The sequence below is a fragment of the Cyprinus carpio genome, chromosome B5 (assembly GCF_018340385.1).
Source record: "Cyprinus carpio isolate SPL01 chromosome B5, ASM1834038v1, whole genome shotgun sequence".
NCBI classification, from domain to species: Eukaryota; Metazoa; Chordata; class Actinopteri; order Cypriniformes; family Cyprinidae; genus Cyprinus; species Cyprinus carpio.
In genome coordinates, this window is record NC_056601.1 from 20,405,274 (window position 1) to 20,422,408 (window position 17,135).

The following is a 17,135-nucleotide window of genomic DNA, read 5'->3' on the forward strand; positions in this document are numbered from 1 at the left end:
ACAGATGTGAGTCTGGAGGTTACTTGCGTTGCCTGTTTAACGGGGTTCCCTTTTGTTGTCGCTGAAAAGGGGGTTTCCCGAAGTTGCTGATTGGCTGGAAGTTCAGTAGTCGTTGAAGTGACGTCTTGGGAAGCCCGTGGTTGGGCGTTGGCTGAAGATGCAGAGTTGTAGGCTGGTTGTAGTTTCAGACGGGCACGCGAGGTCAGACTCGGAGACACAGAGTTACAAAACTTAACTCAGAACACGAAACTCTCAAACGAAAAAGAAAATAAGTAAAGTTTGACGAGACTAGGTGGTGTTTCTTCTCATCGTGGCTAAGTAGCAGCAGACGTGCAGGCCGAAGCACGCTGGAACGGCGCTCGAAGAACGCTAAAAGTGATGACAAAGCATGACTAAAAGCAGGCTAAAAGCCGGCATGACTGATAGCAAAAGCTAAACGCAAGCTCAAAACTAAAAGCATGACTAAAAGCTTAAACTACAAGCAAAGCTAAAAGCCAAAATTTGATGGTGTCCTGAGTATTTAAACTGGCCTTTTGGCCACACCTCAAATGTTGTCTTGACCAATTAGATATTGTCTTTTCTCGTGGTGTTGCGATGTTTGTCCCACCCATTCATAAATCATATGTTATCTTATCAAGCTCGTGGTCCGAATTTTCCTGCTCTTGCAGGGTATAATTTGGACATGATTCCTATAACAAGAATATGATACATTTGACAAATAACTGATGGTCACAAACCTTTCAAGCAAGAAGATTCGAACACACACATACTAAACATGAATATGATCCCTTAAGCTATTCAAGAGTTATTTAAAAAGACATACACAATAAGTGATTAGAAACATTATAATCAAATGTGGGGGTTACATGTATGATATGGAGTTGAGCAATGGACTGATATCCATTTAGAAAGTCTTTTTTGAGTTCATTTTGGTGCATATATGCATTGGAAGGCATTCTCTGTGCCATTCTGGGGAGTAAGGATATGTCCTGTGAAGACCAGAGGGGTTAACAGGTCTCCTTAGGAATTTCAGTCCTGGTTTTGCTAGGTGGGGGGAAGTCAATCCAACGATCTTGTTTAATCTCATGGCTTTACATGTGAGGGTCAGACTGTCCATCTCTTCGATTACTTGCCCCAAATTAGACAATCTCTTCTTCGAATTGAAATTGTCAATAATTGTTCTAATGGTGTTAATGTTGAAAGCTGTTCTGTGAAAGAGTTGGTTACCAGACTGTGGTGCTGGGAGTTGATTTACAACATCCTGCCTTTCTGTGGAATTCGGCTCATGTTTCAACCAGGCTCCCGATCGAATCTTTAATTTGTCTGGTTCACGCTACACAGTACTACACTAAATTAAGGACTAGTTCACCCAAAAATGACATTTATTCCTCATGTCATTCTAAACCTATAATACAATCATTCATCTTACAATATTTTTAATAATCTCTCATAATTTTTGTCCATCCATTGAAAGTCCTCACAACCAAATTTTTGTTTCAGAAGCTCAGAAATGTTTGTGTGACATGCTAGAACAGTTCTCACTTCAAGAAAGCACGTTTAAGCTTTCGCTTACCATATTTGGTGAGCGATCTCTATGTATTTGCATTTATCAATGTTTATATTTAAATAAAATCCTAAATTAAATATGTTCACCTTATAAAGCCACTCTTCTGATTTGTGTTTTGAATATGAAAAAAGGTTTAGAATGTTATGAGGGTGCATAAATGACTGAATTTTCAGTTTGGGGTGAATTAACCTTTAATTAAAATATTTTATAACAAATACATATTAACCAGGGCATGTGTAGAACTTTATGAAAGATAGGTGTTCCATTTCTGTTCCAAATTCTGCATTTTTGCAGATTTCTGTCTATTATATAAATATTTAATTGAAAACAGACATGAATAATTCCAGTCAAAGATCATTATGACACACTAGAAAACTCCATGAGGGTTCAGCATCTCACTGCCTAGAAACACATTCAAAACCAAGAGAAATATATCCAGTACTTTATTCAATACTAGCTTTAAAACTGCTCCAGTGAACAATCACCTGAATCAATGATTGATTTCAACTGAATCATTGATTCCCTTTTGGTTAATGCAAATCAATAATAACTGAGTATTTGAGAGAAGACTTCACTGTACTAGTACTGCAGGACTGTTGTGTATTGATATACAGTGTCTCCAGTGAGCTCTGAAAACTGGCAATGCTGTTATGAGACAGTGTTCTCAAATGTATGTGCAGTCTGACACCACTCATCAGGTACTTTTATAATAGCAGCTTTTAAAATGTACATAAATGAATGCAAAATACAGTGACAGATACTCTTGAAAACTGATGTTATACGCCAACATTCCAAAGTAATATGATCACAACTCATATTTTACAAAATATATCTATTTCAAAGAATCCTGAATAAAAAGACTCATTAAACTAATAAAAAGTAAAGACTTATATATATTTCATATAGCCTAAATGCTGTTCTTTTCATTCATAAAAGAATCTTGAGGGAGAAAAAAACACTATCATGGTTTCCACAAAAAAAAAATATTATGCAGCTGTTTTCAACATTGATAATGACATTCTTGAGCACCAAATCAGCATATTAGAATGATTTCTGAAGGATCATGTGACACTAAAGACTGGAGTAATGATGCTGAAAATCAGCTTTGATCACAGAAATTAATTACATTTTAATATATACTGTAATAAAAGACCAATATTTTAAATTGTAATCATATTTCACAATCTTACTGCTTTTGCTGTGTTTAAAATAAAAAAATAAAATAAAAAAACTTACTGCTCCCAAATTTCATATATTATATTATATTATATTATATTATATTATATTATATTATATTATATTATATTATATTATATTATATAAATTATATTATATTATATTATATTATATTATATTATATTATATAAATTATACTTTAATTTCAGTGGGCAATATAGGCATCCAGACTATTCTGTCAGTTATTACCAGTGCCTTTCTTGCATGTAGCATTAATTAAAGCATAATTGGTCAGTCTCTGGTTACAGGTTTGGAATGAAACAATTGGCAGCTGGTTGATTGTGCATCTGTAGCATGCGTCTTTTACAAAAAAAAAAAAAATAGTGCAAACAGACATACACTTAAGGGCTAAAAACTCCTATTTCAGCTACATGATGTTTTTAAACTTTTCTCTTTCTCCTTGTAGAATATAGATGTGACAAACTTCAGCAGCAGCTGGAGTGATGGCCTGGCTTTCTGTGCTCTGTTACACACCTATCTGCCTGCACACATCCCTTACCAAGAGCTCATCAGCCATGACAAGGTACTCACAAACACACATACATATATTTGTTACACTGGTTACTGAAGTGTCTTAGTAGATCATTGCACTTTAGTGCCTGACACATTTAGCAATCAAGCATAGCGTGTTAACAGTCAAGGTTTCCTTTCTTCTGACCTGCCAAATGTAACAAATTACTTGCTTTCATGGATTAGTGTTGACAGAATACATAAACAGATGGCACATGGAAAGGTGTAGAAACAACATACATAAATAAATGGCTGCTCTGCCCTCCCTCTGTGTTTATTCAATCATACACTCACCCATGAACAGGCAAAGCGCCGCAGTCTTTAGAGCTGTGTGACAAATTGCAGCTATAAGTATAATAGTGATTACAGGAAGAGATGGTACATTATGCTTTTGAATTATTCACAAAGCCTCTTTGGGTGTGTTGTGAATGTCAAAGCTACTGAAAGGCCTCGTTGTGTGGAAGCTTCATCACTCTCTAGAGCATCGCTGGAGAATTCAGCTGGGTTAAGACACCTGCTTTTCACTATTGTAAATAATATTCAGCGAGTGCTGTTTTCTCCCTATAGGGGCGAAATCTCACCCTGGCTTTCCAAGCAGCCGAAAGCATTGGTATTAAGCCCTCTCTGGTGAGTCTATGTCCATAGAAACACACACACACACACACACACACACACACACACACACACACACACACACACCCACACATAATTCATTCATTTATTCATATTAGAAATAATTTATCATTATTTATTATTTTAAAGTGAGTAAAATTCATCCATATGATCCAGGGTTATTGTAGTTAACTTAAAAATAAAAAACAAATAAAAAATTTGTTACATGAATTCATACCAGAAGTAAAATTAAATATATAACTAAAACTTGATTTATTTCAGCTAGTTGCCAAGACAACATTTCCCATTTAAATTAGTTTAACTTAACTTAAAGGGATAGTTCACCCAAAAATGAAAATTTGATGTTTATCTGGTTTCACTCAGGGCATCCAAGATGTAGGTGACTTTGTTTCTTCAGTAGAACACAAACAAAGATTTTTAGCTCAAACCGATGCAGTCTGTCAGTCATATAATGTAAGTGGATGGGAATTATGGCTTTGAGAGTCAAAAAAACATACACAAACAAAACCAAATGAAACCCTGCGGCTCGTGATGATACATTGATGTTTAAAGACACAAAAGGATCGTTCTGTGCAAGAAACTGAACAGTATTTATATAGTTTTTTTACCTCTGATTTTCTGAAATGAACTGTCCTGAGCGCGTTTGCGTCTTCTTCAGCCTGCGTGAGGTGCCGTAAAGCAAGAAGAAAAAGATGCCTCATGAGCAGGCTGTTGAGAACGAGCTTAGGACGTGCTCACAGGGTAGCAACGGGTCCTTAAAAAGTCTTAAAATGTCATTAAAAAAGTTTTCCTAATAAAAGGCCTTAAAAAGTCTTAAAATGTCTTAAATTCAGATTCAATGGGTCTTAAATATTTTCGGTCCTATTACTGCAAAACATTTTCCAATCTGATGGAACCAGTGACCGTTTACAATCATTGAACAGAGATTTTTTCCCCCGCTGTAGTTACTGCATGCTACAGTTAGCTGACCAGCCTCCTAGCTAGTTTAAATGCAAGTTTACTGTATTTTTTTTTTTAATTTTACTTTCCCGACCGGACAAATTGCCTGATTAAAACTTAAGTGACAAAAATTAACCAGTGAAGCATCGAAACACGAGAATGATTCTTCTGATTTTATTACATTCAACATAAACAGTGAGTGATAATGGATAGTGTGTATTTCTGGTATCAATGTCGCACTGTTTAGGCTTGCGCTGCTGTCCGTCTCTTTGTAAGAGACTTTTATGGAGAAACCAAATCAAATGAATGTATGAAATGAGCAAAAGAGCTGAAAGGGACACATAAAGAAACTCACAGAAGAAACATACTGAGGTAAAAATTCTAAATGTTAAGTTTTTTATTTATAACATGATGTAGTTAAGCAACATACCATGACAAGGGAGCTAATTGCCGAATATTCTCACGATTGCAAATGTTAAATTGATTTTAGTTAAACAAGTAGTTTAGTCACATAATTAAGATACTTATTTTAGACACTATATTGACTGTTTTGTTACGTTTCAACAACTAAGATAGTTCCAACTTCCAAACAAAGATCACAGCAGAAGTATTGTGTAATCTCCAAGCACGCAGCGGTGTTTTTTTACTGAATGATTCAGCGTTTTGAACGAATCAGTTAATTGAATGACTCAGTGACTCACTCAGTATGTGACTTACCGCCACCTACTGGCGCACTTTGTATGTTTAAAAGTATGTATTTCCCCCCAACATCTCTTATTTATAAATTCAAAATTGTATTTAAAACCTTAATATCATAACATCATTTATTGCAGTTGTATTGTGCAATATAAATTATTTAATTTGTTTGGTAAAGAGCCTTAGTGTAAATTGAATCTAATGATCAGCTGTAAGAATTTGACATGAAATATGATGCATACATTTAATAAGGTTTAAAAAATGGCCTTTATAAAGGTAAATAACAGTTTGAAGTTAATATCAAAAATATGCAGATAAATGTAAAAGCTAATAGAACACAGATAAAATATTGCTTCAGAATAAACCAGAAATCTCTGTGATGTGGTGCTTTTGTGGGGTTATTTCGTGATATGAAAAGTTTGCTGTATATCTTTATAATAAATAGCATTTCTGACTGCAGTATATATATCTTCTTACATTTAACAATTTAAATATTACATTATATGTACGTAAAATAATGTGTGATTTCCATCAGAGGTTTGGTCTTAAATTTCATATCAGGTGGTATTAAAAAGGTCTTAAAAAGTCTTAAATTTTACTTTTTCATATCTATAGACACCCTGGCTTAGGACAGTTCAGAGATTGCGGTGAAAATAAGAGGTAAAATACTATATAAATACTGTTCAGTTTCTTGCACAGACTGACCGTTTTGTGTCTTTACACATCAATGAATAGTCATGAGCCGCAGGGTTTAATTTGGTTTTGTTTGTGTATGTTTTTTTTAAAAACAAACCCTTGATTCCCATCCACTTACATTATATGACTGACAGACTGCAACGGTTTGAGTTAAAAATCTTTGTTTGTGTTCTACTGAAGAAACAAAGTCACCTACATCTTTGATGCCCTGGGGGTAAGCAGATAATCATCAGATTTTCATTTTTGGGTGAACTATCCCTTTAACTTAAAAAAAAAAAATGAACCTGAAATAAAAACTACAGTATATATTTAACAAATAATAAACCTCAAAATTACTACAACTTTAACTAAAATTAAAATGAAAAAGAAAAACCATTCCAGTAAAAAATAAATAAATAATAAATTGTTTGTTTCCTTTTTTTGTGCTTCAAACTTCATTTGTTTACTATTTGAATAATTGAACTATATGGTGTGACCATAAAAACTAAATAGTAAATAAATTACACTAAAATAACACTGATGTGACCTCAATACGTTTACTACTGTGTGGATTATTTTATTGGATTGTATCATTTTTAATAAATAGATAATAAATAACTCATAACTCATGAGTCTAAATATAAATGAATACTGTTATAATCAAACAAGCATGATTACGGCAAATAATTACAGCAAACAGCAAAAGACAACCTCAGTAGACTTTGGCCTTCCCTGGTGAGTAATTTGCACATCTTTAATCAATGCTTTGTGTGCCTGACACAGCGAGCACATTTAAATACAGGTCATTTGCATCTGCACTGTAACTGTGAGCCAAAGATGGACAGTTGAAGAGGCTTTTAATTCAGCAGTCGAGGTTTGTGGGGTTTATAGAGCTATTCACACATCCCTATGGCTATTGCCTTTGTGAGATCAAGCTGTATTAATTTTCCATTCTTGAGAAAAACAAACAATCTAGAACACCCAGTTAAATCAAAGGAACTTCAGAATGCTGTATATTTTAGCAAGTCTCCACAAGTAAAATAAAAGTACATTCCCCAGGCAGCAGTAATCAACTTCACTGAATCATATGTAAATACCACACAAAATCTAAAAGAAAATCATTAAAAAATCTGGCTCAAAGCATTTTTTAAATTTTATTATTATTATTTATTTATTTATTTTTTAACTACAGGAGGCCACAAATTTAAGTCTTGCTGAACTGACCATTGACACTGCATCAGTTTTTCAGTAGATTAGATTTGCTTTGCAATTTTCTTTAATGTCCATGTACATGGTCAGAGCTATGTCACTTAAAAAAATAAAAACAGGATCATATTTTTTTATCTTTCCATCACTGCAGCAGCTGAGAGATGGATCACGTGAGCTCTACCGTCATCTCTTATATTGGTTATTCCTCCCCCAAAATTGCTAATTCGTTGCATAAAGTTGATATAAAAAACTAAAAGTGCCCATAAACAATGATTATTACATTATATTCATAATAGTGGAATGTAATAGTAATACTTTATGATTCTGTAGAAATTGTGCAGAATCATACATATTTCTTTAATTCATTATTCATGTTTTTTACCCAATTTTCAAAATCCTGAAACTTCCTCTGCCAGGTTAACATTGTAAATACCTTTTGTGATGTTTAGACTGTCAGACTCCAAAGTATCTTACAATGTTTCTATCAGCTGCATTTATTGAAAACAAAACACAATACAATATTCTGACACACAGTCATGTGAAAAACTGAAGTCGTTGAATTCTATGGTTTTGTGATCACAACTTAAAAAAATCATCCTTAGCAAGTCTTAACCTCAAATGACCGACAATACAGTACATGACATATTACACCGTGTCATTATTTTGTAAAAACTAGGCCAAAAAGGCTATGTGTGAAAAACAAAATACATCCTTACTACTTTCATAAGAATTGAGAATACCCTTGATTAATTGATGATCAGCAAGCATGGTTAGGAGCATTCAAGTTTGTGTTAACACAATGCCAAGGAGGAAAGTCAGCAATAAATGTAAGAGATGGGGAGGGTTAGAAAGCCATTTCTAAACAATTTGAAGTCTACAGTAAGGAAGATTAAAGAGCTACATCTCAGACTGTACAGGCCTTAGTTAGCATGTTAGATGATAATGACATTTGTCATGACAGTACAATTAGAAAAAGAAGTGGCTTTTTTGGAAGGATGGCAAGCTTCTTCTATCTAAAACGAACATGGCAGCATGGCTTGTGCTTGCAAGGTTGCATATGAACAAACCAGAAAACTATGATGGAAAAAAAAGGACAGTGTTCCATCCTTTGGACAGATGAGATCAGGGGTTCTCAGGTCTGGCTCTCAAGGTCCACTTTTCTGCAGAGTTAAGCTCCAACCCTAATCAAACACACCTGAAGCTAATCAAGGTCTTTGGGATTACTAGAAAATTACTGCAGGAAAGTGGACCTCGAGGGCCAGAATTGAGAACCCTGGTGTAGATGTTTGGCCATAATGCACAGCACCACATTTGGCAAAAACCAAACACAGCATATTAGACAAATACCTCATGCCAACTGTCAAGCACAGTGGTGGAGGGGTCATGATTTTGGCTTGTTTTGCAGCCACAGGATCTGGGAACCATGTAGTTGACTGTGAACTCCTCTATATACCAAAGTATTCTAGAGTCAAATGTGAGGCCATCTGTCCTTAAGCTTAAGCTGTATGCAACAACACAATGCTCCCAAGAACACCAGCAAATCTACAACAGAATGGACAAAAAAAGAAAATAACCAAGGTGTTGCAATGGCCCAGTCAAAGTTCAGACCTCAACCTAAAATGCTGCGACAGGACCTTAAGAGAGCTGTGCATAAACAAATGCCTGCAAACCTCAATGAACTGAAGTAACATTGTGAATGATGTGAGAGACTGATAAAGTCATACAGAAAAATTGTTACTTCAAGTTATTGCTGCTGAAGGTGGTTAGCTACAAGCTATTGAATCATGGAATACCACACATGGCTTCTCAATTTTGGCTTTATTTTTGTTAAATAAATAAAGGTGTAATAGGTAGTGTTGTAGTGTCATCTGAGATTGTATTTACCTAATTTCAAGACCTGCTTAAGGACCAGATAATTTTTTTTGTTGTTGTCTTGACATGCAAAACCATAGAATTTATAGAGGGTGTACTTTCTTTTTCACATGACTTTATGCTTTTTTTGATCATTTATTGGCTGCTTTGTGCAGAAGTAAGAATGCTAACTGTATCCTGTGTGATTTTGCACACATTTGGTTCCTTTATTTGTGCTTCAAACTTCACTTGTTTACTCTTTGATCAATTCAGTCATTTGGGGTGATGGCTATTTTTTTTTTTTTTTTGCAGTAAATGTCCAGTTAATATGGAGATTGTGGCTGCTGTTTAAACATATTACATCTCAATGTGTCTCAGAACACTTTTTGTTAGCCACTGACTGTTTAATTACTGACTTGAGGGTGTTTTTATGACTTCATTACAGAAGTGTGCACAATATTTTGACTTGACACATCACTCAGCAGGTTATGTTTGTCCCTTTCAGCATGACTTAACCACAGACACAAAACAGAAACATGCAAAGAGGATTATATCATAAAGATCTGTATCTGAATGTATGTGTATGGGTTTGAATATATATATATATATATATATATATATATATATATATATATATATATATATATATATATATATATATATATATATATGTTATGTTGTCCTTGGAAGGTCTTAAAACTTTTAACATTTTTATTTAACAAAAATAAAACCATGTGTGACAATGTTAGGACACCCCTACTGTTAAAAGGAATTAAGAGGGTAAGTAGCGGTCAGGCACTGCTAATCAAATGCCTTTGATTAACTGATCATCAGCAGGTGTGAGCACCTCTATAAAAGCAGTATAAAAGTTTTGGCAGTTTGCTTACCTGGAGCCTTCTTGTGTGTATTAACACAATGCCAAGGAGGTAAGACATCAACTATATATATCGGTGGTAGCTGCCATATCATAAATAAACTCTATTAAGGAAAATATTCGGGCGCCAGACACATTTTAAAACCCACAAAAAATAAAAAAAAACACAATATAAAAAACAAAAAAACCACCACAAAATAAATTAAAACACATACACACAAAAAAAACAATACAAATCAAAGATAAGACATGTTCCACCATTGTCCATGACACAGAAAGAAGAAAAATACCAGTTTGAACGATTAACAATAAGTTTGAACCACGTTTAAAAGTAATTTGGAACTTCACAATGCGCCAGACATCACTCACAAGAAAAGAAAACGTTTGAACAAACAGCCATCTTTCCACCTCGCAGGGATCTCCAAACAATCACTCCCACACTACTGCAAACTATTAAAGATGACGCAATTACTCTCAGGTATGACTCACTTCCTTATATCCTCTAAACATCCAAAGATAAAAAAAATAAACCACCTTAAAGGATGTTGTGGCACAACGTTTTCACTGCCGCAAATAATCTTAGAGAAGCAATTGTTGCTGCCATCAATCTGGGAAGATTAAAATTGTCATTTCCAAACAATTTGAAGTCCATCATTCTACAGTGAGGAAGTTTATTCACAAGTGGAAGATGTTCAGAACAGATACCAATCCTCCCAGGAGTGGACATTCCAGCAAATTCACCCCAGGATCAGACAGAGTAACACTCAGAGAAATGGCAGACGACGCAAGAACTTCACATCAGGCCTCAGTTAACATGTTAAATGATTAAGTTAATTACAGTACAATTAGAAAAATATGGGACAAATATGGCATATTTGGAAGGGTTGCCAGAAGAAAGCTTCTTCTATCTAAAAAAACATGGCAGCACGGATTAGGTTTGCAAAGTTGCATCAATGACCTTTGAACAGACCAAAGTGGAGATGTTTGGCCATAATTCACAACGCCACATTTGGTGAAAACCTAAAGAGCATATCAGCACAAACACCTCAAAAGATACACATGCTGCTGGAGGGGTGATGATTTTGGGCTTGGTTTGTAACCACAGGACCTGGACACCTCACAGTCATTGAGTCGACCATGAACTCCTCTGTATCAAAGAATTCTAGAGTCAAAAGTGAAGACATTCACTCTGCATTTATCCCATCCAAAATTCACACACACAGAATTGAACACACACCCGAAGCAGTGTTTTTTTTCTTGCGGTGCCCGGGGAGGAGTTGGGGGTTCAGTGCCTTGCTCAAGGGCACCTTAGTCGTGGTGTTGAAGGTGGGAGAGAACGCTGTACATTCACTCCCCCCACCTACAATCCCTGCAACCTTAGGGTTATGAGTCCGACTCTCTAACCATTAGGCCATGCCTATTATTAATACATTGGCTGTTTATTAGTACTTATAGAGCCTATATTGTTCATATCCATATTCTACATCCCTAATCCTACCCAATACCTAAACTTAACAATTACCTTACTAACTATAAATAAGCACAAAATTAGTAGTTTATTTAGCCAAAAGTCATAGTTAATGGTTTGATAATAGCAAGAATTGGACATTAAAATAAAGTGAGACCAAAATATGTATGGATAATCAAATAAGTTGCTTTTGTCCAATAAGTGCTAATCCTGAAATATAAAGAACAATATAAAATACATTTTTACATTTACTTAATAAAAATCATTAAAGATTTTGCAGCAAAAAGACATGAACAACCACGACCTGAAGGTGAACGTTTTTCCAATTATACTAAAAGGTCTGTTACTTGATAAAAAAAAGTATAAACTAGTGTATATCAAACATAAGAAGGCATGTGACAGACTGTATTTTTCTGAGATTTCTTAGAAAAGTTTTTAACATTGATCATTTCAAGACCTTAGAATTTGCTTATCTCACAGTAAGCTTTATATGGTTAAGATCGAGTGTGGTAAGAAAGAGGCGTGTTTGGAAAAACAGGACAATGTGTCCAAATGCCTCACTGCCCTCTGTGGGCTTTTTAAAATGACCTGTAAATGTTTAATAATTCTCCAGGTTCCAACACATCCATAAATACTATGACAGGAAAATGCCACAGTATGGAGTTCACTTCACCCAACATACTGTAGACACAAGGAGGAAACTGTGATGTGAATATAAAGACAGTTAGTCAACATTAGCAAGCTGTTGTTTTCATAGAGATGGTACACACACAGCTTGGAAGGTTCTTTTAGGTGAACTGTTCCTTTAAATCGGTGGTACTCGATGATTGTCAAGCCTATAATATAACAGCCCCGAAACATTTTTACACTCTACATATATATTACATGGATGTCTCTGATGGACTGGCTGAGAATTTGATAACTCCAGCTGAGATTTGTGTTATTAACTTCCTTACCACTGTGTGTGTGTGTGTGTGTGTGTGGATTTGATGTCGAACACATGATAATTGTGACCTCTTACTGGTTATGATGTTAAAGTGAAGGTCTTTGCCCTGTTGTCATCCCCAAATCTCCTCACAACAACATTAAGGAATGACTGGAAAATCCCACATCCAGCTGATTTGCTCTTTCTTTGATGCAATCAACTGCATATATCTTCAAATAAAGGGACTTTTGGACCTGTGAACTTCTAGAAAATAAAATTTACTGTTTACTCTCGCTCACTAGTTTAACAAAGTACAACGGTGTGTGTGTGTGTGTGTGTGTGTGTGTGTGTGTGTGTACATCATACATGCATCCCAGGAGAACTTATTTACGGTATTTTTGTCATTTTGAACATTTTAACCAGTGTAATTTCTACCACATCTCAAATGATGTACTGTACTTTGTTGTGTTTATTATCATTTTGTGATGGAAATGTCAGTTCAGACATTCCAAATCTGTTGTTCCTGTGTCCTTGCTGAGGATAATTTCATTATTTTAAATTCATAAAATTCATAATATCTTCACTGTTTGTATAATGTTGACAATCTTGCAGCTCGATTTTAAATGATGCACAGTTAAATATTCTGTTCAAGTAATATTTACATTAATTCCTTTTAATTTTCTGTACACATCATCGCATTTCATCTCAAGCATGCTCCTATTGATGAAACTTTATTACAGGAATATTTCAAGCAAAAATTAGAATTTGCTAAAAAATGTACTCACCCTCAGGCCAACCAAGATATAGTTTGTTTCTTCATTGGAACAGATTTGGAGAAATTTAGCTTTACATCACTTGCTGAACAATGGATCCTCTGCAGTCAATGCTGCTGTCAGAATGAGAGTCCAAACAGCTGATAAAATCACAATAATCCACAATTAATTTATATGACTCCAGTCCATTAATTTACATCTTGTCAAGTTGAAAGCTGCATGTTTGCAAGAAACAAATACATCATTAAAGTGCTTTAAACTGTTCTTCAGTGTAAAAGTCCATCTTCTGTTTTCCTCTTACATCAAAATTCACCAACATACTTTATTTGTTTAGAACTATTTTTATTTTTCTGTTTTTGTTTGTTTGTTTTTTCGTCTAAACAGAGCTTGATCTGTGCATATTGTCTGTTCTAATTCAGATGAGATGGCTTTTTCACTGGAGAAGGCATTCAATATTATGATCTATGGATCGGTTTAAACAAGTGTTATGATTGTAATTACCTGAATTAATCTGGATATGGTTAATTAAACACAATGAGGTGTTAAAAATACAGTGTATCTTTCTGTTGAATCCATTTTCTTGAATCTGTTACAGCTGTCATAATTGAGGATTCATATGAACCTGTTGATTTCTGTCATGTCTCTCATGAAGTGCTTTGTGTTATTGGCAGCCATTCACAATATAAGTTTATGTAATGATTTTTTCCCCCGAAATATTCTTTGTGCCTGTCAGAGGCTGCTTTTTAAGAAATGCTAGTTATTTTTGTCACAAACTCCAGTCGCTAAATTGTTAAACTTGGCAGAAGGTTTAAAGGAAAATTATGCTTGCTTGTGAGAAAATTGCGGTATTTAAAATGGCTTGTGAAAATCTTCTCATGCCTGAAGAAAAAAAAAAGGGATATATTTGTTTGAACAGGTTGTTGGGAAATTATCTGATGTTGTTAAACTTTGTGTTTGGATTCTAGGTTTTTAAGGTGTTGCTTAACAATGGAAACTTGTACAAGATACAAAAAAAAAAAAAAAAACAAGAAATAAAATAGATTACTCTTATTTTAGCCAGAAGCAAAGATTTAAAGGTGGGGTAAGTGATTTCTGGTAGCCAATGTTGATATTTCAAATCACCAAAACAAACACGCCCCTACCCCAAAAGGGTCTCGCCCCTATTTTGATAGCTCCGCCCCACACATACATACGCAACACAGGCAACGATTATGGCAGAATCTGCTGTGCCAGCCGGCCGAGGGTATGATGTCATCAATAAGTGAAACCAATGTGTGTCACCATGGTAATGCTGGTCGAATGTGTTTTGGTAGGACTGTGTGTTTCAACATGCATACTGTATATGTCAGGGGTCTCCTGCTCCTGGAGAGCTACTGTCCTGCAGATTTCAGCTCCAACCCCAATCAAACACACCTGAAGCAGCTAATCAAGGTGTTCAGGGCTACTTGATAATTACAGACAGGTGTGTTGGAGCAGGGCTGGAACTGAAGTCTGCAGGATGGCAGCTCTCCAGGAGCAGGGTTGGAGATCCCTGGTATATGTGTTTTAACAGCATATATTAGTTCTGTGAAACAAATCAAAACCAATGTTTCTCACCTATCGAGAAGAAACAAAGTAACCTCAGTGTCCGATCGCAGGCCTTCCTGCTCCTTGAGTTCGCTCTAGGTAAAGCTGATCTGAAATGTACACGGGTCCTACTTCTTGCCTCATCGTAAGCCTCTTTTGTCCCACAGATGTTTTCCTCTTTTGTTTTTTATCCGCCATCTGCATCTTTCTGTCGTCGCTCGGCTAATGTCCGTCCTGTGCACTCAGCGCTCTCTCGTCCCCATCATGAGTTGACACGCCCCTTACTGCTGACTGGCTACAAGTTTGTTTTCTAAATACATACCCCACCTTTAAAGTTAAAAACATTTTTATAATGGATTTATTACAAACGTTTTAGTTATTTATTTTTTTTGCTTTACTGGAGTCACATGTTTTACTTTTAGATTATTGTGATGTTTTTATCAGTTGTTTGGACTCTCATTCACCCATTTACTCCCTCCATTGGATCAATTAATGAGCAAGTGATGTAATACTAAATTTGCCCAAATCTGTTCCAAAGAAGAGATAGCTTGATGGTGAGTACATTTTCAGCAAATTGTAATTTGTGAGTGAACTATTCTTTTAAGGCCAGAATGGTTTGTTGCGGTGGAAATGGCAGCACTACTGTCAGAAAAACAGTTGATATGTACACAACAGATATTGAAATGGTTTGTTTGTATTTCACTCCTTTTTTAAAATCAACAACAAATAAATAATATTATTTATAACATCTTTAAGATGGATTTTTATAGTTCAGGAATGCAAGACTAAGGCAAGGGTAAAATAATAAAATAAAACAAAATACAATGCATAAGTTCACATAGTTAATAAGCATGCATGAAAATGTGTGAAAAAGTATTTCCTGCATGTAAACTTTTACATCTGCTCTCTCTGTAGGACATTGATGAGTTGATGCACACAGACCGACCGGACTGGCAAAGTGTCATGCAATATGTATCTCAGATCTATAAGTACTTTGAGACTTAGTTTGTGACTGGAAGAAAGGAAGACGAAGATGAAGACGAAGATGAGGGAACAGAAGCACTTTTATTTGCCTGGTCCAGTTTTCCCTTCACAGTGTTTCTAAATACAAACACACAGTTCTGTAGTGTTCACACCAGTCAGGTTCTCTCTCTGAATACAACCAGCATGTCATATTCAGTACAATAGTCAAACACACATACACTAACACACAATCCTTCTAGCCTCAAACAACTTCTCTTTTCCTTACAATTTGTGTCATATAGACCTAACTCAGTTTTTGAAGTTTGAAGTTGCTTGCAGAGTGTACTGTAGGTTTGCAATCTTGCACAGAAACTGGTATAGTTTTTTAGTTAGCTACATTTTTGCTAAGAGTTGAAGTGCAGCTGCTAATCTTTATAGAGAGTACTATTACCCAAATCTATATATTGGCATACTTATATATTGATATACTTATAAAGTATTTTTAAAATGTTAGTTTTCCCACAAATAATGTTGACTTGTAATATGTCTTGGTAAGACATCAAACCTTAGTGAACTATGAAAATAAGTTTCATGTGTTTTGTTGAAAAGTTGTAGGTTGTCACTTAGAGAGACAATAACCATCAGAAACTTTACCATGTCCCAGTTGTTTAACTGACTTTTGTGCATTTAGGTATTCCTTATTAACAAACACTAAGATTATTTCTATATTACTCTAGTTAATTATTTCTTGAAAAAAATGCCAAATGCCAATATTATGAGACTGTTTCAAACAACCATTATTGTTTCTTTAATGCTTTTTGTGCCTGTTTAAATAAGATGGGATGTGTTTAAATTAAATATATTTTAAACATCTTTAAAAAATATATCACTTTGAGAAAATACTGTCAAAGGAATGTGTTTAGGCTGGTCAGCAGTGTAATTTGTGCCAAATTCTAACAAAAACTAATTCGAACGCATGGGCAACTGATTATAATTTCTCTCTCAAAAGAAGTAAAACATGTATACAAAAAAAAAACACTGCATCTATGTTTTCAAATGTTTTCTTATTGGCAATGCTATTTATTGACTTCTTTGCTCCTAAATATTTAGATCGCAAAGGAATGTGTTTTTTTCTATTTGAAACTTCAGTTTTGCTTCATGATAGAAGACTGTTAATTGATGATAATGGCAATAAAGGTTTGTGTCATCATCATATATATTGTTTACTTGTTTCAATTAAAATGCTAGTC

General features: G+C 34.9%; 1 protein-coding gene across 3 annotated transcripts in view; it reads left to right on the forward strand.

Annotated features, from left to right (window-relative positions):
* Positions 1-17,100, forward strand: part of LOC109086671 (cytospin-B-like) — a 146,901-nt gene extending 129,801 nt beyond the window's left edge. For all 3 annotated transcript variants that reach the window (XM_042724836.1, XM_042724837.1, XM_042724838.1), the window contains 3 exons: positions 3,210-3,326; positions 3,881-3,940; positions 15,838-17,100. In XM_042724836.1, the coding sequence (XP_042580770.1) occupies positions 3,210-3,326; positions 3,881-3,940; positions 15,838-15,927 (267 nt within the window). In that variant the 3' untranslated portion in view covers positions 15,928-17,100. The remainder of the gene's footprint in view (positions 1-3,209; positions 3,327-3,880; positions 3,941-15,837) is intronic.
* Positions 17,101-17,135: the final 35 nt, after the last annotated feature.